The sequence below is a fragment of the Pelodiscus sinensis genome, chromosome 7, assembly GCF_049634645.1.
Source record: "Pelodiscus sinensis isolate JC-2024 chromosome 7, ASM4963464v1, whole genome shotgun sequence".
NCBI classification, from domain to species: domain Eukaryota; kingdom Metazoa; phylum Chordata; order Testudines; family Trionychidae; genus Pelodiscus; species Pelodiscus sinensis.
This window is the reverse complement of record NC_134717.1, coordinates 33380774-33401739: the sequence shown is the minus strand read 5'-3', so window position 1 is coordinate 33401739 and position 20966 is coordinate 33380774. Positions and strand designations below refer to the sequence as shown.

At 41.7% G+C, this 20966-nt stretch overlaps 1 protein-coding gene across 3 annotated transcripts in view; it reads left to right on the top strand.

Annotated features, from left to right (window-relative positions):
* LOC102461834 (secretory phospholipase A2 receptor) overlaps positions 1 to 20966 on the top strand; it is a 191163-nt gene that overhangs the window by 61231 nt on the left and 108966 nt on the right. For all 3 annotated transcript variants that reach the window (XM_075933483.1, XM_075933486.1, XM_006111649.4), the window contains 9 exons: positions 228 to 370; positions 2573 to 2690; positions 5666 to 5796; positions 7404 to 7548; positions 14118 to 14356; positions 15017 to 15185; positions 16617 to 16757; positions 17064 to 17180; positions 17878 to 18054. In XM_075933483.1, the coding sequence (XP_075789598.1) occupies positions 228 to 370; positions 2573 to 2690; positions 5666 to 5796; positions 7404 to 7548; positions 14118 to 14356; positions 15017 to 15185; positions 16617 to 16757; positions 17064 to 17180; positions 17878 to 18054 (1380 nt within the window). The remainder of the gene's footprint in view (positions 1 to 227; positions 371 to 2572; positions 2691 to 5665; positions 5797 to 7403; positions 7549 to 14117; positions 14357 to 15016; positions 15186 to 16616; positions 16758 to 17063; positions 17181 to 17877; positions 18055 to 20966) is intronic.

Sequence of the window (20966 nt, the reverse complement as noted above, 5' to 3'; positions counted from 1 at the left end):
TTTCCAATGGAATGTATATGCCAGTTCTTGTGCACCTCTAATATAAAAAGACATACAAAGAAATATCATTGAATTGAATTTAGGACCTTGTATCATTTGGCCAATAAAGGTATAGAAATATTAATAATAAATCTGAAAAATAGTAATTTCTAGTCATCACATTGATGTACATAGCAACATTTCTAACATGAATATATTAATATAATTGTTATAATTATTTTTCACAGGACTTTGGGGTGATGAAAACTGTACCACTTCTCTTCCTTCTATTTGTAAGCGTAAAACTGTATGGAAAATAGAGAGAGAAATTCTAAGAGGCCAGAACCATCAAGGAGTATGTCCCAAAGGATGGCTGTACTTTGGATTCAAGGTAAAAAAGTGTATTTTTGTTTGTTCAAAACTCATTGTAAACTTACGATAGTGACTATTTAAAAATATTACTTATTATTAAGAACATTTTTCCCCTTTTGATAACAGAGTTTTTAGGCATATAAACATAGGCCCAAATTCTGCAAATGCTTATGCTGATCAGTACTTATGTACACAAATAGTTCCATTAAGTTATAGAATGTTATGATTTTGTTGAGTAAAATGGGTATGCCTGCATATGAAGTTACAGTGGAGTCCGGATTAACCGACACCCAGTAATCTGACACTCTGCTTTATCCGTCCCTGCAGCTCCCGGGGACAAAGTCGGATACAGCGCGGGCCAGGCCCGCTTGCTGCCCTGTTGCTCTCTAGGAGCAGCTGCTGCCGCTCCTGCCAGAGATGAAGCAGCCCTGACAGGAGTGGCAGTAGCTTCTCCTAGAGAGCAACGGAACAGCTGATGCCACTCCTGTGGGGGATGTCCCCGGCAGGAGCGGCATCAGCTGTTCCCTTGCTCTCTAGGAGAAGCTGCTGTTGCTCTTGCCTGGAAGCGTCCCAGCAGGAGCGGCAGCAGCTGCTCCTAGAGAACAACAGAACAGGTGATGCTGCTCTGCTGGGGACGTTTTGTCCCGGCAGGAGCGGCATCAGCTGTTCCGTTGCTCTCTACCGTAGAGTCCGTATTATCCGACATATTCAGTAATCCGACTATGTGTCAGTCCCGTTTAGGTTGGATGATAGGGACTTCACTGTACAGGCAGTCCCCGGGTTACATGGATCCGACTTACATCGGATCCCTACTTACAAACGGGGTGAGGCAACCCTGCACTAGCTGCTTCCCCCCAGCAGACCAGGGAGACGCGAAGCTAGCGCCCCCCTCCCCCGCCCCCCAGCAGACCAGGGAGATGCGGAGCGGCTTTTCTCAGCAGACACCTCAGCTTGAGAATAAAGGACTGAGGGAAGTGAAGTGTGGGAGAATAAAACTGAGCTCTGGAGAAATGTTTGGCTAGAGTTTCCCCTACAATATGTACCAGTTCCGACTTACATACAAATTCAACTTAAGAACAAACCTACAGTCCCTATCTTGTACGTAACCCGGGGACTGCCTGTACTTGTGTTTTTGTGTCACATATGTTCAGTGTCTGCAGGATTGGGGCCTTAACCTTTTCCGTATCCCATGGCCCAATTAAGGCATGTGCACTAAGAAGGGTTTTATTTCCTAAAATATTATTCCAATGTGACAAGACTGTGATAAAGGGAGCCCCTGTATTTTTACTTCAAAAACTGTCACACTCTTTCTTGTACATGTTACAATAATGTTCAGAACAGATTATAAACTGAAATCTATTCAAACTCTAGAGTTGGTATCTTTTGGTTTATATTAACCCTATGGTTTCTGTAATCCCAGGACAGACAGTTGGACTCATTCCTGGTTAAACTCTATTGGCTTCAGGGGTAAATTTGGCCCAAGAAACATTTCAACTTTAAAAAGTATAGAATCTCATCCTGATCAATTGTGACTGAAAATTAATGCCAAGAATGTAGAAGAGATTTGCTTATGTAAATAAATGTTTATTTTTTTAATGGCCTGTATGATTTGATGGCTTCAGTCTAGTTCTTGCTAGACAAATGTCCACATCACAGTATTCTTGACTCTGATCTTGATTTTTCACTCTTAGGATACGTCTACACGGCATGGCTAAAGTCAAATTAAGCTACGCAACTTCAGCTGCATCAACTTAGTAGCTTAAGTCGAAATAGCTTAATTCAGTTTTTGGTGCTGTCTACCCAGCAGGAAGTTGAAGGAAGAACACTTATCCTTAGACTTCCCTTACACCTGTGAAGTGAGGGTTGCCATGGGTCGGAGTAAGTCCTCCAGCTCGACATTATTTCAAAATAAAGGCATGTAGTGTAGATGCACATGATTCTGAAATAATGCTGCTGTGTAGATGTACCCTTTCTGACTGTTAATAAGAATGAAAACTCAAGAGAGGCCTAGATATGGAAAGAGCATGGACATTGACCTGCCCTATCTCCCTTTGAAATGATTCTCATTCTTGCTTAGGGTTCAAACACAATGGTGTGCCATTGCCCTTGTTGTACTTATTTCATGGGTAATCAGAAGACTGTAGTAACTTTAACAATCACCAAACTAATTTTAAAATCTAGATTATAGATAAAATAAGTATTTTCTGTTGTTGGAAAATAGTGCTTCTTGATACAAATTCCAAAGAATCCAGACCATCTGAGGAACTGGTACTCTGCCCAAACTTTCTGCAGTGAACAGAAGGGGTCACTTGCTTCTATTGAAAATGAAGCAGAACAAGGTACATTACAGATCATACTGTATTGCATTGCAATAAAGATAAAATTGTATTTGTTTTATTAAGAAGTAAAGTATAGTCTTAATTACAGGACTGTGAATGAAGAACACTTACATTTCAAACATGGCTATACTAATAGCTCTCTCAAGTGACTTTGAACAATGCTTTTAAAATCTCCATTCTTCAGTTTTTCAAATGGGTATAATATTTCCTTGTATTCTTCAGAAGTGTGTTTTAAGAATTAGTTATTGTTTGCCCAACAGTTTGTACTTACATACTAAGGTGATGCATGAATTAGAAATGCCAAAGACAGAAGGATATATTTTTCAAAAACTGCTTTTTAAATTTCCTGTATTAGGAATACAACATTATAATATTGTAAAATCTACTTAATTAAAAATAGTGATAATGATGAAAAACTAGCACCCTCGATACATGAAGATAGGGTGATTAAGAATAGCAAAAGATTGAGCATTCCAGTAATTGAAGGATCATTGGATCATCCTGAAAACATTGCTGGTACTCCACTTAAAAGAAAGGGGGGGAAGAGTAGGAATGAGTATTATGCTGCTGGGATTTGCATTTGGATTACTGTGTTAAATTTACAAATGTTCTTGAAAAAGGGGTGAACAGGGACTAATCCATAGCTGACTGCAAAGAGCTACAAAGGGATTTCACAAAATTGGGTGACTGGGCAACATGAGGGCAGATGGAATTCAGTGTTGATAAGTACAAACTAATGCACATGTGAAAATATAATCCTAACTATAGATACAAAATAGCTGTTATCACTCAGGAAAGAGATCTTGAAATCACTGTGGATAGTTCCCCAAAAAACATCTGTTCAATGTGCAGTGGCAGTCAAAAAAATAAAAAACTAACAGAATATTGGGAATTATTAGAGGAATAGATAAGAAGACAAAAATATTGCCTCTATATAAAGTCATGGTATTCCCACATCTTAAATATTGTATACAGATCTGGTCACCCCATCTAAAAAACCCAGATATATTGTATTTGGAAATGGTACAGAAAGGACAACAGAAATGATTAGGGGGTAAGGAACAGCTTCCATATAAGAGATAAACAAAACTGGAACTTTTCACCTTGGAAATAAATGACTAAAGGTTTGCAGGGGGATAGATTAGATGTCTAGAAAATCATGAATGGTGTGGAAAGATAGAATAAGAAATGTTATTAATTTCTTCACTAACATAACTCAAGAAGCTGACCCAATTAAATTTATAGGCAGCAGATTTAAAACAAACAAAATAAATAATTTTTCCACAATCAACTTGTGGAACTCTTTTCCAGGAAATGGCGGAAAAGCTCAGACTATAACAGAGTTCCAATAAGAACAAAATAAGTTCAAGGAGTAGCCATCATTGGCTGCTAGCCAGAATGGGCAGAGATAGTGTCCCTAGCTTCTGTTTGCCGGAAGCTGGGAATGGGTGACGGGATGGATCATGATGATTGCCTTTTCTGTTTATTCCTTTGGAAGCATCTAGCATTGGACACTGTCAGCAGACAGGATACTGAGCTAGAAGGACCTTTGGTCTGACCCAATATGGCCATTCTGATATTCTTATATAGAGCTAAATGTATCTGCTGTCTTGCTATAACCGATTAGTCCCCATTCCTCATCCAGAGCTGAGATAGAGCCGAGGGCTATGTCTACACTACGCGTTTATTTTGAAATAGTGCATCCACACTACAAATCCCCAGTGAAATAGCGCAGATTTATATCAGTCCACACTGTGATTGCATTTAAAGCCCCCCAGAAGCACTCCGGGCAGGGCATCAGGACAGCAGTCACTTCTGATAGCTGCTTCCTGAGGTTCATGCTTAAACGGGCTCGCCTCTGCAATCGTGTCTCACACTCTTCTCCATTGCCTACCTCCTGGACGGATGGCAAACTCACACCATGTGCTCTGGTTGCCCTTGCGGACGTGACAGCACTTCCACCATGGAACTGGACCTGCTGCAAAGCAGTCACCAGCTATTAGACTTCCTGCTGCAACTCCTGGTGCAATTTAAACCCTGCAGGAGAAGGGAAGTTATAGAGTTTTGAAGGATGTAGAGAAAGATGCCACCAAGGTAGCTGTGAGACGCTCTGGAGGCTAAGTATTTTGAAATAAGCACAGTTGAGCATCCAAATTCACCCTATTTCGAAATATCAATTTCAAAACAGGCATTATTCCTCATAGAATGAGGGGTTATTATTTCTCTACAGCAAGCCCATTATTTCAAAACAATTTTGAAATAATGCGCTTGCTGTGTGGATGCTCGCCTTGTTACTCTGTAGTGTAGACATGCCTTAGGAGTCCTGACAGGGTCTATCTGTCTCCATAAAGTTAGTAACAAAGTAAGAATATACATTAAAATTTTAAGGCTAACCTGTGTCCCGTCCCGTAAGTGACTTGCTACAATGTCAGAATATGTTAGTGTTAGAGATGAGTGGGTCTAATATTTATCAAATTTTCTTTTTTATATATAGGAATTAGATACAGTGCTCCTATCAGCTAACTGCTAAGTTGTATGCCAAAAACTAGAGTTTTCCAGTACCTCGGTTGCCCCTGGATAGAGATGATGCATGTGGGGGGAGGGTGGATGGGGTTGGCTTCCCGCCCTCTCCATTTGGTGCGTGGCTTTTACAGAGCATGCTCAGTAACACTGTTGAAGCCTCTGTCCTTAGTCTGCCCCTCCCAAGCTTTCACTCTCTCCCCTCCTCATCACAGCATGGACAGATCCCTCCCTCCCACTACCAAAATCTGAAATAGCGCCTCTGCAAACAGTACCAGTACATTTAAGATTAGATGGAAATGAGATGCTGCAAATGTTCTTTCCTTCTAATAAGGGCAGTAACTAATAAGGGCATTAGTTGGTAATAGAGTTTATCCTTTTTTAAAAATGTGCTTATTGTGGCTAGATAGCTTATATTAAATTGTGTCTTAAAATCCATTCCTTTCTTTTTTCAGCTTTCATAACAATGAATCTGTATGGACAGAGGACTAGTGTTTGGATAGGTCTGCAGAGTGATGATTATGACAAATGGGTGAATGAACAACCGAAAGTATATTCCAATTGGTCTCCAGTTGAAGCAGCTCATGTAAGTTTTTTGAAATATATTTGTGAGGAGGTGTTGCTTTGTACATATTAATCAGTGATTTTTTTAAAGGATATGTCCTGATTTTGACAGGTTCAACCTGAGTTCATTTTTGCATGTCCTCAAAACTGGGGGCTCAGTTTCATAGGTCCAGTTAGATATGGGCAAAAATTATTCTCTGTAGATATCTAGCTATTTGATTTACACCACCAATCAGGCAGACACACACATTGCATCATTTACTACTACAGCACAGGTGGGCAAAATCTGGCCTGCCAAACATTTAGATATAGCCTGCCACATCCCAGCAGGCTCCTTGGCTGCCACAACCCTGGGGCCAGCTTGTGTCTCTCTGCACTGCATACCCCTTGGAGTGGGGGTGGGTCTCCACACCCTCTCCCCACCCCCAGTAGTATCCTCACAGCCACCCTTGGTGGGTTTCTGGACAATGGGAGTTGCAGGGGCAGTGCTTGTGGATGCATGCAGCACACAGGCTACGGCTACACTGCCGTTTCTTTTTGTGGAAGAAAATATGCAAATCACGTGTAGACGTGGCCAAGTGTCACAAAAAACCTCTCTTTCACAAAACCCCTTATTCCTCGTAAATCGAGGTTTACAGGATTTTGTGAAAGAGGGGTTGTTGGTTTTTTTGCAACATTTGGCCCCGTCTACACAGGGCCAAATAGCTGCAAAACCTCTTCTGTAAAAATAATTGGAAGAAGATATGCAAATACAAGCGTGATTTGCATATCTTCTTCCGCAAAAAACCGGCAGTGTAGCCGTAGCCACAGAGACCAGCTACCTTTTCTCCCCATGGGGTGCACCATACAGAGAGACACATGCTGGCCCCAGTAGCCAGCTGCTTTGAGTGACATATGAAGCCATGGCAGACAGGGAGCCTGCCTGAGAGTCCCTCTGGGCTGCCAATCAGGAACCATCTACAGTAAGCACCTCCCGACCAGAACCTGCACCAGGCACCTCACTCATGCACCCCAACCCTCTGCCCCAGGTCACAACCCCCTCCTGCACCCAAACTTCCTCCATGATCTTGCCCTCTCTGTCCCCATACCTCAGATCATAGCCCCTTCCTGAACCCAAATTCCCTCCCAGAACTCACACTCTCTCCTGCACCCAAATCTCTTATCCAGAGCTCCCTCCTGTTCCCAAACTCTTCTCAAACTCCACATTCCTGCCATTAATATCATAGATCACTTACCAAATTGTTGAAGTCGTCCCCTCTCCATGTTACAGCTATTGACAGGCATAAAATTGGAAGCATACCAAGTGTTAATCAGGTTTTTTACATTTATTCCAGAGAGACTGGGGAACCAAAATTTTCATAAAGGGTACTAAGCAGAATATTGCTTTATGCACAGAAAAATATTTAGTTCTGATTTCAAATTCTTCCAACTTAATTATGCACATTTTTCATTATGATGTTTCAATCTTTAATTATGATAATGTATATTGGAAAGTTCATGTTTAGTGACTGTCAGTTAATTAATATTCCATGTATTTTCTCTCTTAATTATTTTTATTTTAATCAGTTAAGAATTATCTATTTATTTTCAGGCAGTGTTTATCATTATCTCGATATACATTTATTACAGGGTCAGGAATATGATGGTGTTAATATTCAAGAACAAGTTTCATTGTGTACCTTGGTCTCAAATAACCCTAATTTTCATTTTACGGGAAAATGGTACTTAGAAAGCTGTGAGAAAAATTATGGCTTTATCTGCCAAAAGTCTCAAGGTAAGGATTTGTTTCTGTTTTGCTCTCCCCCTCAGCCCTCTTCATTGTTATTTAACTTACTCACTTTCTGTTGTCTCAGCTGTTTAATGATGTATAAAGTCTTTATAAACCAAGGAATGTAATAGGGATGTCAACATGTAGTCAACTACACAATCAACCGATAAGCCTTGGCTTATTGGTTAATCTTGTTGACTACATGGACTCCCCTCCCCTTGCTGCCGCTGGTGCCCGTGAGGAGCTGGCTTCTAATAGAGTGTCAACAGTGCAGAGGGTGAGGGGGGCAGGCTGAGCACACACGTGCAGGAAGCTGGCTTTCAAACATGCTCCCCTCACGTGCCAGCTCCACAGACCCACCTGCCCGCCCCCTTGCTGTCTTCTACAGAGGCAGCAAGGTGGGATAGGCAAGAGCCAATGCAAGCTCTTTGCTGCCACCTCCTCATCGCGCTGCTGCCTCTATCAGCAGTAGCAGCATGAGGGTGGTTTAGGGGAGGCTGCCATGAAGCTCCCCACAGATAGAGGCTGCTCCGGCATCCCATGGAGCAGCCTCTGTCCATGGCAAGCCTGGGCCCACCGCAGACAGAGGCTGGTTTATGGCAGCAGCCCCTGTCCATGGGGGAGTCCAAACTCCCTGAGAATAGGAGCTGCTTCTGTGGACCAGCCTCTATCCATGGGGAGTTTGGACCCTCCACAGACAGGGGCTGCTGCTACCGCACGCTGCTGTCTCTTTATTAGAGGCAGCAGCACAGGGCAGCAGGCAGTCGATCTGCATGGGGAACTAGTTTTTAAACTGACTCTGCTCATTGACCGACTCCTGCCTTCCATCCTGCACTGCTGCCTCTGATATAGAGGAAGCAGTATAGGGTGCAGGGGGCTACCAAGGAGTGAGGCTGGGAGTGCACTAGCTGCCAGCTCCTCCTCCAGAGACTATTGAATAGTTGTGTAGCCGCTAAGATTTCATGCGGTTACACAATTATTCAATTAAACTATATCTATCATCCCTGGAATGTAATATATATGACCTCTTACATGGTTTTACATCAACAGCCTAACTTATCTGTAATATTTTGTATATAGAAACATTAGTAGATGAATAATACCAAGAGTAATATCTTTGTTTTTTTCTTCTTCTGACTATATATTGCATATCTTAGATCGTAGGGAGAATTGGGTATTATGGGTGATTCATATCTTGAAGTAATTGTATGAAATTTACACTAAGCATCACAAGAAACTACTGACAATGAGATACAGTGTGAGACCTGTAAAACTGGAAAAGACCTGTAAAGTACTGTAGAGAACAGTCCATATAAACAGGAAGATAGATTAGATGACCTAATATAGTTTTTTCACCCATTGATTCCAAAGCCAATAGGAATCACTGCAATCTTCTAGTCTGACCTTCTGTATAATATAGGCATAGAACTTCTGCAAAAATTGGGAATGGTGAAGAATCCACCACAACCCTTGGTAAATTGTTCCAGTGGTTAATTACTCACTGTTAAAATTTTGCATCTTATTTCCAGTCTGAAAATATCTAGCTTTAACTTCTAACAATTAGATTGGGGCTACTCAACTTTGCAAGGAGCCACAATGATAGTCACAGCACATGCTGAGGGCTGCAACTTAAGTGTGGTTGCACATACAGGTAAATATATATAGCTTCTTTCACACTTATGGGCATGAATACAAAGATTAAGGCAAGACTACACAACATGCAGTCCCCATTTAAGTCAGTTCTGCTGATATTAAAAAAATGCAATATTTACCTGATTTCCACGCATATGACAGCACGTTTAATGAGCAATGACAGTCCAGGAATTTAACTACTAAAACGCATATCAACAGAAGACCATTATGTTGACTTGCCATTGTGAAGTGTATTCCCAGTGGAGGCCATGTTCAAAGGATCCTACCTGCAGGCTGCATATTGAGCCCCATTGTTATGCCTAAAAGAAGCATACAGGATCTTTTTCAGGGGATAAGGCAACACGCTGCATTTATTGATAATATAACAAAGCAGCATATGCATTCTCACACACACACACACACGCGCACGCGCTCGTCCTGTTGATGGAATAGTTACCAGCCTGTTGCTCGGCCCAACCAATTGGCCAGATAGGTTGAGTACGATGAAGGTGCTGGGTTCTTCTCAATCTGGACTGATGCTCCATAGTTGTAGCAGGACGGAACCCGAAGAATCATACAAGACACCCCATCCTTTGGAGGATTTTCCTTCCATGTGAGTCTATGCATTTTGCCTTGTCAGGCCTTAATCAGTCACTCAGCATCACAATTAGTCTTTCTGCGACATATGTTAATCTGGAAGTTGTTCTCAGTCATCTGGTATCAGTGTGCTGATGACCCGTTGTTGTCTTCCAGAAAATGTTGTTATCGGTTCTCTATTAAGGGGTTCATCCTACCCTTCAGGGTTCGTCAATCTGCCTCAGTCCAGTTTGCGTCTTCAGTGTGCTTTAGCTTAGTTGATAATTATTTGATGCTTCTGAGTCTTTGGCCCCTCCTCTGACCATCTGATCATGTAGCGATCTTCACATTTATTTCTCCTAAAATCTTATCGTTCTCATTCACACAAACAACACGTTTACACAACTGCAGCATAGAACAAAGGGTATTTCTAGTCACTTTAACAAAGTTACAGAGTCTTTCAACATTAAACTTCTTTTTATCTATTACAAGGCTTTACCTAATACTAACATCACCATGCATTGCAATATTCCATCCTTTCACTTTAACATTAAACAGAGCTGGAGCTAAGTTAACAAAGCTGCCTGTATTAGACCATGTTTTACTTTTCTCTGCTAGATTGAAGAACCCACTACTAAATATTTTTTCCTAATGTAGATACTTACAGACTGTAATCAAATTGCCTCCTAACTCTCTTAGTTAAAATTAAATAGATTGAGCTCCTTGAGTCAGTCATTCTCTTGAGTTGTGTTGTCTAATCCTTTTCATTCTTCTGGCTCTTTGAATCCACTGCAATTAAAGAACATCCTTCTTGAATTGAGGAGAATTAGACTTGGTGTTCCAGCAGCAGTCACACCAGTGCCAAATCCAGAGGTAAAATTACGTCTTTGTTCATACTTAGGATTCCCATTTATGTGTCCAAGGATTGCATTAGCCCTTTTGGCCACAATATTGCACTAAGAGCTCATGTTCAGTTGGTTATCTACCTGGAACCTTACACCTTTATTCAGAGCTATCACTTCCCAAAAGAGAGTCCCTCATCTCATAAGTTATGCCCTATATTCTTTGTTCCTAGATGTAAACATGTATACATTTACATTTAGTCGTATTGAAATAGATGTTATTTACTTATGCCCAAGAGATCCAGATCTCTCTGTAGCAGTAACGTGTCTTCATTATTCAACACTGCCCAATCTTTGTATAATCTGCAAATTTTATCAGTCGTATTTTTGTTTTCTTCCAGGTAATTAATACAAATGTTAAATAGCATAGTATGGATCCCCATGGGACCCCATTAGAAATACTCCCATTTGATTCCCTATTTACAATTACTTTTTGAGACCTATCATTTAGCCAGCTTTTAATCCTTTTAACGTGTTAATTTTATTAGAGAGATAAGATGGCTGAGGTAATACCTTTTGATGGACCAACTTTTCTTAGTGAAAAAAAGATAAACTTTAGAAATATACATTTGACCTGGAGTTTTTCCCCAGGTCAGATGTTAATTTTGTATTGTCCTAGTTGTTTAATCAAAGTATCATGTGATAATAGATCAAATGCCTTATAGAAGTCTAAGTATTATATCAACCTTTACCTTTATCAACAAAACTTACAAGCACATTAAAAAATCAAGCTAGTTTGACAGGATCTATGTTCCATAAAAAGTCCATGTTGATAGGCACTAATTTTATTACCCCCTTTTAAAATATTGTAAATTGAGTCCCATATTAGTTGCTCCATTATCTTGACTGGGATTCTGATTTACATTCATTAATATAAACTATTATCCCCTTTCGTGACCTAGGATGCTTGGGGCAGCCCTCACTGAGAATGCTAAGGTCAGGGCATACTGAAAAAGAGGGAGTAGATATTTCCAAAACGGATAGTTAACACTGAAGTTAAACTCACCAACCAGTCACAAACTGTGCTTCTGATCCCACACACTGGTTGTCAAGAAACTTTAAAAAAATCACACAGCCCTCCCCCCCCTTATCGTATTCCAGTTCTCTGACTCCTAATCAGCACTAGGTCTAATACAGTGAGAAGTTATTTAAAAACTCACTGTACCAAAAGGATCAGTCACATTACTAGTCAATGTTAGTTTGGATCTTACCCCAAAATACCACACTGCCAACCTGCCTAAAACTTAAGATTTATTAGAAAGAGAGAGAGAGAGAGAGAGAGAGAGAGAGAGAGAGAACAAGAAGCGGATTGTTATATGATAAAGCACTCAGATACATACAGAGACTTCAAAGTCCATATATCAGGTTCTTAGCAGTATTGGGGAGTTTGCTGGTTCTCAAGACCCTTTGAAATCCAGTTACAGATTGGATGGCCTTTTATATTCTTTTGTCCTGTAGTTTGTACTTGTGTCCCAAACACAAGCTTTACAGCACACAGCATGGAAGAGTCTTAGGCTATGTCTACACTGAACCACTCTTGTGCAAAAGCCTATGCAAATGAAGCATGGATTAGCATATTGCCATGCTTCATTTGCATAATTAATTAGTGGCCATTTTTGAGCAAGAGGCTTTTGCACAAAAAGGAGCTGTGTAGCTGTCTCCTTTTCGCGCAAAAAACCCCTCTTGCGCAAGAGACGGTTTTCCTCATTTTTTCAGGAAGAACGGCTCTTGTGCATGAGCGGGGGTTTTGCTCAAAAAAAAGCCATCTACACAGCTCCATTTTGCACAAAAGCCTCTCGTGCAAAAACGGCTCCTAATCAATTATGCAAATGAAGCTCAGCAATATGCTAATCCATGCTTCATTTCCATAGGCTTTTGCGCAAAAGAAGTGCAGTGTAGACATAGACTTAGACTTCAGGCCATAAACACACTACATACCTGGCTGACTCATTAGGTGTATCTCCTACTTTCTTTCAATGGGCTCATTGTAAAAAGTTAACCCTTGATGTGCCATCAAACAGGCTAGACAATGCTGATGCCAATCTGTCTGGGGGTATATCATGGGGTTTGGCTGACCAGCATGGTGCCTCCTGCCAGTCATTTTGGGAATTAGCTTTGTCTCGCTGTCACAGGGTGTCACTCAGAAACACAGCACAAATTTGGAAATATAGATATATATGTTATATCTGTAACTTATCACACAAATGTGATTCAAAAATATAAACAAGATTATCATATTTAGCAAATTATAACATTTTCCTATATACCTCACACACTTACCCAGTCAGATTTCTTGCTATTTTATAGTATCAGTATCTAATAAAATGCAGGACAATGTAGCACTTTAAAGACTAACAAGATGGTTTATTAGATGATGAGCTTTCGTGGGCCAGACCCACTTATCTAATAAAGTGCCCTATATATTACATACAGCATCACACCTTTCTTCCACTTGTTTTATACTAATGACATTCACAAATGCTACTTGTTTTATATTAATGTTTTTATTTTTATAGCTGCTTTTATTTCTCTCCTAAACAAGTTGGCATTTTCATCTTCTTCCTTGGTTGTAGGTATTCAATAACGAGTTCTTAAATAATTCCCTATTATTCACATTTTTCTGATTTTAAATTCTTCCTACCAACAGATTTGGCTTATAAGTTTTTTTTAGTTTTTTGCAGTTGGTCTTCTCTCTCTCCTCTGATTCTGTTACCGTTTTATCCATTTGACAAAATCAGTGAGATACTACATAGGCTACGTGATGCTCTTTACAGCTACTTTTTGAAGTCATCCCTTAGTCTTTGTACTATTTGGACTCATCTTTGACTTTGAGATTGCTCATGCATAATTTTCTCTCCTTGGAAAGATAGACTTCACAGTTGTATATATATCTTACTCATGGTGTGCAAAGTATCTATTTTTTTACAATTAAAAACCATGGTTGTCTTACCACGATAAGCAGATAAACAAATCTTTGGATTGCTCCAGCTACTCGGTCCAGTGGGAGATAAGGGTGATCCCCATTAAACAGGTAGGTAATGAATTTGCACTGAAAACATCACTGTAAAACAGAATCACCAAGCTGGTTCATGTTTCTGTCTGAGTATATGGGATTGAGACCCACTGGCATTAGTTCCCATTTGAATTCTTTTTGAAATTCAAAGTTTGAAAGTTGATAGAAAGCTTTCCTCTCTGTGTACTGAATCTATTCATTTTCCATGGCCATTCAATCTTTGACCTTGCTGTGATTTCAGACAAGAGCCATGTGTTGTGTGTGTGCACAAGTGCATCGTGTGTATTGATATTATCTCAGGGAAGTCTAACAGATTTGGGATTTTTACATTTGTTTTCAAGGATAGCCATGCTGCTTTGAGAACTGTTAATGTATTAAACCCTTGTCTATTAAAGGAAAATATTTGATACTAGAAATACTTGATATTTTGTCTTTTTTTCTGATTGTTGCAGATATGTCCAGTCATGCCATAGATGCATCTGAGATGTATCCAGTACCAGATATTTTAGAATATGGAAGCAGAACATATAAATTAATACGTGGAAATATGACTTGGTTTGCTGCTTTAAAAACCTGCCTGACGAATGGAACTGAATTGGTCAGCATTACAGATCAGTATCACCAAGCCTTCCTCACTGTTATTGTAAACAGACTAGGATATGCCCACTGGATTGGGCTGTCTACCTCAGATGTACGTAATGGAGTCTGTGTGTATGAATGTGATATTGTAGATTAGTTTTTACAGTAACAAGGCAACAAGCTGTAAAAAAAAAAAGGAAATGCCAATTCACTTGTAATTGGTAAACAGAGATGAACTTGCAACAAAAACCTCAAGTTGAGTACCTGTGTAATTGGGGGAAGTTCAGATCCTGAAGCAAAACCCAACTATGCAGCTTTGGCTCATCTCTAGTTGTCACCCAACATAGAAGCTTCATTAAAATCAGCTGTAGTCAGTGTGGGGTCAGCACTGCGTGATGCGACACCGGTGACATGCCAGAGTCCCAACACTGAAAGGAAGCTTAAAGGCAGAGAGAAGAATATTCACAGGCAAAAAAGCTTTTGTAAGCTTACCACTGAAGTGGCTTTAGCTTCATTCTTGGTATGCTTATGCTCCAGATAATGACCTTATTCATGGTCAGTTGCCACAGGAGTTCAGTTAGTAGTTTATGAGGATTTCACAGAATGATATAGTAATGATCTTTGGGACTATGTCTGCATCATTTAGTTAGGACCCTGTTTTGGAAGAGGAAACACCAGATTTGCCAGCCCATGGAAAGATAGCAGAAAAAAAAGAAGCCACTTATGTTATAGTAACTGAAAAAGAGAAATAATCCTAAATTTGTTTTGGCAGAGCGGGCTTAATTTTGAGTGGTCAGATGGTACAAAGTCTTTGTTTACCTTTTGGGGAGACGAGGAGTCTCAGTCACTGGGCAGCTGTGTTTATATTGATATTAATGGACAGTGGGAAAGTGCTAATTGTGAAAGACTTCTACAAGGAGCAATTTGCCATGTACCAACTGGTAAGTCATTGTTTGGCTTTGTATTAAAACTCTGCAGCAACAAATTTAATTGACTGTGGAAGTATGTGAACAGAAGTATGTTGGCTTATAGCTGAATACTGATTATTATAACATAAAAATATGTAAGTATTTAGGGCTAGATCGACAAGAGGACTTAATCTGCTTTTGATGACTAACTCCCAGAATCAGATCCCACTAGGATTCACAGAACTGCTGAGGTGCCACCAAGTTCTGTAGGCACCTACACACAGTTGGTATCTAAATTACTGCAATAAAAGTTCCCAGGGCACCTACTCTTCTTCCTCTGTGCATGTGCACTACAGCCCATGCCAGTGTTCTAATTCTTACACCCCGAGTCATGCACTAATTGCAGGAAGATAGACATTCCTCTGCCTTTTTTACTTCCAGACTCTATCCAGTAAATATGGTCAGACCTCCAGCATCAAATCAAACCACCTTAAGGTTGATTACACAAAATGAGCAGCAGCTTGCTACACCTCATAACTTTTAGGCCCCTTTATAGCATACTCGCTTGGGATGTAGGTCACCCCAGTTAGATTTCTTGGCTTAAGAATAGATTTAGCATGAAGTATAATACATTTTAATAAAATTCTCTGGCGTGGATGATTTGGTGGTCATCAATTAGAAATGAGTAAATTCTTGTCTAGATTGCCTGGATCCAAACCACTGTTTTAAATGATTGCATGGATATCCTAGCCCTTAAATAGGGTTTTGGGCAATTTACCATGTGAGGTTGTTTTTGCGTAAGACCAGAAACTGAGGTCCTGTTTTTACTATCTGCCTATAATTATAAATGATAGCACACTGCTAAGGAAAGAAGGACATATTTAAGAACACCAATGATATACTAAAGGTGATGTATCCAAAGTGAAGATACAAAACTAATTAGCAGTTTTTAATTTAATTAAAGGTACTATCTCTGATGAATCTTTTGCTGTAGTAAACAGTGTCCTTTAAACATTCTTTCAACACAAGTCCACACTACCTTATTCAAGGGCCAAGTCCTGCTGCCATTGAACTCCTGCTGGCTTCAATGGGAGTTGCATGATATTTATTTTCCATTTAAAATATTAAATAATGTATAATAGTGAGCTAATTTCTAGAGTGGAAGGGCAGCAGGATCAGTCCCAATGACTATCTATTTTGTGAGTGTATCCCTTAATAATATTTTATTTGGGTTTAGGATTAGCTCAGGGAAAAAATAGTTCTAAACATGGGTGACTCAAGTTTCCATTTTTCTTTATAATTGTTACAATGAAGATTTTCCATAACATACATAATACAATAAAATATAACAAGTTTACATGCATACTTCTAAAAGGTAAAAATATTGCTAGTATTACTATAAAATGATTTATGGAATGTTTATTATGTGATTGCATAAAACTTGCAATGTTGTTTTTGTCACAGAAAAGAAACTAATTGAATCCAGAGGCTTATGCTCAGAAGAAAATGTGGCCTGGATAAAATTTAAAAGCAATTGCTACAGTTTTTCAACAGTTTTTGAAAGTACCAGTTTTGATATGGCAAATGTATTTTGCAAAAAGCAAGGTAATCTGTTATGGGTTATTTTACAGCAATAAAGTGTCACATATTCTGTATTGAAATAGTGGCCTGTTTTAGACAAGAGTGAAGATTATGATATTGTAGCTAACTAAACTAACCAACAAATGTTCTAAAGTACATCAGTTTTCTTTCGGGACATCCTGAGCATGGCGTTGCATGCAGTTATCTTGAGAAAAGTGAACTGGGGATACAATAGGAGATGTTTTCCCAAAATCTAAACTAGGAGAATAGAGTTTATGTTCTGAACATGATCAACAATGAAAAAACTTGGTATAAATGTTCCATCTACAGGATCTCATCTCTTAACTATTAAAGATGAAGATGAAAATGTTTTCATTCTGGAAGAACTGCACCATTTTGGCTCTTCTGTCCAAAAGATTTGGTTGAACATTCAGTTTGTTGCAGACAGTAAGTAATGGAATACATAAATAAGACAACATAGTTGCATTTCTTAGTTTGACATTGACAACCATGTACCGACTCAACTTTTATCCCAGCAGTCTTTGTCAGTTTAGAGTGCACTGTAAATACAAAGTGCTATCTGTCACTGTTTAAGCTGTGACTGCTCTGTGGAAACTCTCTGGCTTATATCCCACTATAGTAGTTGGCTCACGGGACGAATAATACCCTTATTCATTTCCTGGGCAGAATGTATGGTCACTGCAGAGCAGATTCCCTCCTGCTCCACATCCCCAACCACACTACTCCCCAGAATTCAGACACCCAGCATCATTGCCCGCACCTTAACTGCTCATAATGGACGGCACTGTTTTTGTTGTGAGAGGCAGGTTTCTCAATCTGGGTCAACTCCTAGCAGGCAAGATACCGCTCATGAATGTGCTAAAATCCATCCATATTCAGGAGACATGCAGGTGGTTTCCTAAATAGGAATGCTTTCCCCAATTGGAGATGGAGAGAACAAAAGAAGTTCCTGCAGTACATATCAGAGGAGATAATTTTGCCCATATTTTTGAGGAGTCGGCTCTCCAGACTCACCCTATCCAATTGCCCTCTCCTCGTTCTTTGCTATTCAGCACATATTTAAACACAAATTACACAGACCTCACAGTATTTAAATATAAATATATATATTTTTTGCTCTTAGATAACACAGTAGCATGGCGTGATGGTTCTCCCTTAAATTATTCCAACTGGGGCATCAGAGAGCCTGACTTGGGCAATCTCAAAGGGAATTTTTGTATTGCTTTGAGGACTACAGATGGAGCATGGCAATTATCTCCCTGCAGAGAAAAAATGGGATTTGTATGTAAAATGGATACAGGTATGTGTTTATGTAAAAGCAAATAAGCACAATGAGCGCTGCTACAGATGCTTCTAGAGCTGAGGTAGCAGCTGCTTTTCAGATTAAGCTCTGCAACTGAATCAGCTCCTCTGCTGAGCAGACTGTATGACCTCCAGCCCCAAGGACAGAGTGCTCAATATGTGAAAGACCACCTGTGATGCAGAAGCAAGCTCCCTTACTTTTAATCCTAATTCTGACTCCTGTTGTGATCATAATTAAGTCATTTAACTTGTCTGTTGTTGTCTTTCTCCCTGCAAAAAGGGGATATTTAATACTTACTTTATAAGTACTTCTTTAATTTATGCCACTTTAGGAGATTGTATAGTGTTACTATAGCCATGCTAAAGTTCATGAGAATATGCACAAAACCTTCCAGTAGTTCCCAAAATTTTAGCTTACTTCAATAATTATTCTTTGAAATACTTTAGAATGTTGGAAACACAGACCCTGGTCTCTCTTTGGACACTAAAGGGCACATCTACCCAGCAGCATTATTTCAAAATAACAAAAGGAGTGTTCGAAATAATTTCAAACTAACGGGCGTCTTATTCTGAAATCCATAACCCTGATTTTACGAGGAATAATGCCTATTCTGAAATAGTTATGTCAAAATAGGGCGTGTGTACACAGCGCAGTTGTAGTTACTTTGAAATAAGGGGTCTCCAGGGTTTTCCATAGGTGTCCTGCTGGCCATTTTGTCCACACTCATCCAGACTCTATAGTTCCCATTCGCCTTCCCCTTCAGGGTTTAAAGATGCAGCCTTGGGGGAAATAGTGTGGGGCACACAGCAAGTCCAGCACACACCGTGCCATATAGCAACAACCAGATCTGCCTCCCCACTGCCCTGGCAGACCACTGCACTGACTCTGAGCACCCAACAGCTGCAAGCACAGCTGCAGGCAGCTCCCAACCCCCTGCCCAGGGGAGGAGGATGTGGGCCCCATCCTGGATGAATGCGGAGATCCTGGATCTCACTGAGATCTGAGGAGAGGAGGCAAATCTCCAGGACCTCTGCACCTAACGTAGGACTGTGGACATTTATGGCTGGATGGCCAACAGCCTGGGGCACAGGGGATACATCCGCATCCAGGAGCAGCTGTGGATGAAAGTAAAGGAGCGCAAGCAGGCCTATACCAAGGCTAGGGAGCACAACTCCCACTCAGGGATCGCATCCCAGAGCTGCCAATATTACAGCCAGCTCCATCCACCACACCCTGGGAGGGGAGTCAGTCCCTTCCCACCCTTGGTTGTGGACTCTGGGTGGGAGACGCCCATTGTTACCCTCCTGGAGGGCAGACCTGCAAGTGAAGAAAAGGAGCAGGAGGAGCAGGCCTTTGGATCCACGATACCCACCAGCCAGGATCTCACCCCGTCCTTGGAGCTATTACCACCCACCCCCGATGTTGCCCGGAGATCAGACGACACAGCGGATGGCCCATCAGGTGAGCTCCATGACTGTCCTTAGACACACCTGGGGGGAGGCAGCAGGCGGCGAGGGGCTGCACACTCCTCACTCTGCCTTCTTGGCCTGGGCATCGTGCAGCAGCCTGTGCACATGGATGCATGTGGAGCGCCAGTTCGGAGCACTTAGCCCCAGGAGCCTGCCATAGAAGAGCCTTGGGCTCCTGCTTACAGGGTGCCTGCACAGGCCTGCCTTAGTCCTGGCCCTGTGGTGGGACACCCTCCCACCGCAAGCCACCACTAAGAAGGGTGGGGTCCTGGTTACGCACACACAACAGTGCCGCCCACAGCATATGGTCAGGCTCATACTCTGGGGGAAGCATCTACTCCTAGACAAGCCCAGTGAGGCAGAGGACACTGAGCCTCTGTTAGGGGAGCCTGCTGGGAGGGGAAGGAAGTGGAGGGGATCCCAGTCGCACCTTTCCCTAACACTCTGCCCCCTCCACCAGTGGGCAGGGTTTCATGTTCTGTGGGATGCCGCAACGTGCCTGGCACAGAGGGAAGCTGAGTTCCCCTGTCACCCCCTCCCATCCATGCCTGCTTGTCCCTGGAACGTGGAAGTAGTGAGGCTCCCCCTGGGGACTACTGGGCCCCTTCAGGAAGGGGCCCGTTGTCTAGGCCATCGATGACCTTGCTCCAAGCACATCGCCTTCATCTGGCCTGAAACCTTTGGTGTAACGTCAGAGATGAGGGCTAGGCTTCAGGCACCCTGTGTCCTGGGATGACTGCCCTTCTCTTTGTTCTTCACAGCTGGACCAGCTGCGAGTGAGACCCCTACAACACCTCCCGTGCCAGCCACCTGACCGCGTGGCAACCGCTGCTGCAGATGAGCCCACGAGGACCTGGAGCAGGAGCACACTGTTGCCCTGCGTGCCTGCAGCAGTCTCTGGGGGCAGACATGGAGCTGTGCCGCACCACCTGGCAGAAGCTCTTGCAGCAGGCCTGGACCATGTGCATAGTTTACACCACTGCTGTCGACTGCCTGCTAGCCAGTTCTGCCCCAGCTCCTGCCCCTCTGGCTTCGCCCCCTAAATCTCCCAGTGACCACCGAGGATCCCGCACACAAGGTGCCACTCCCAGCCGAGGAAGGCGCCACTTCCAGCCCGATCCCTGAGCATCTCCTCCCCCTCAATTCCCCCGCCTCCTCCCTCTCAGGTTCTTTCCCCAGTTACATTTTCCCTTAATTAAACCACAAATACAGTTTCTTGTTTCCAAAACTAAAGGTCTGCTTTATTTTCTCAACAGGGGAAGGGGAGATGGGGGAGGAAAGGCACAGAGAGGCAATGCACAGAGGGGAGTCTCATTGGGGTCCTTGTGTGAAACTCTTCCTCAGGGCTTCTCAGATGCGCACAGCCCCCTGATGGGCCTGTTGGATGGCAGCCGTATGCGGCTGCTCAAAGACTCTTGTGAGCTGCTCGGCCTTTGACCC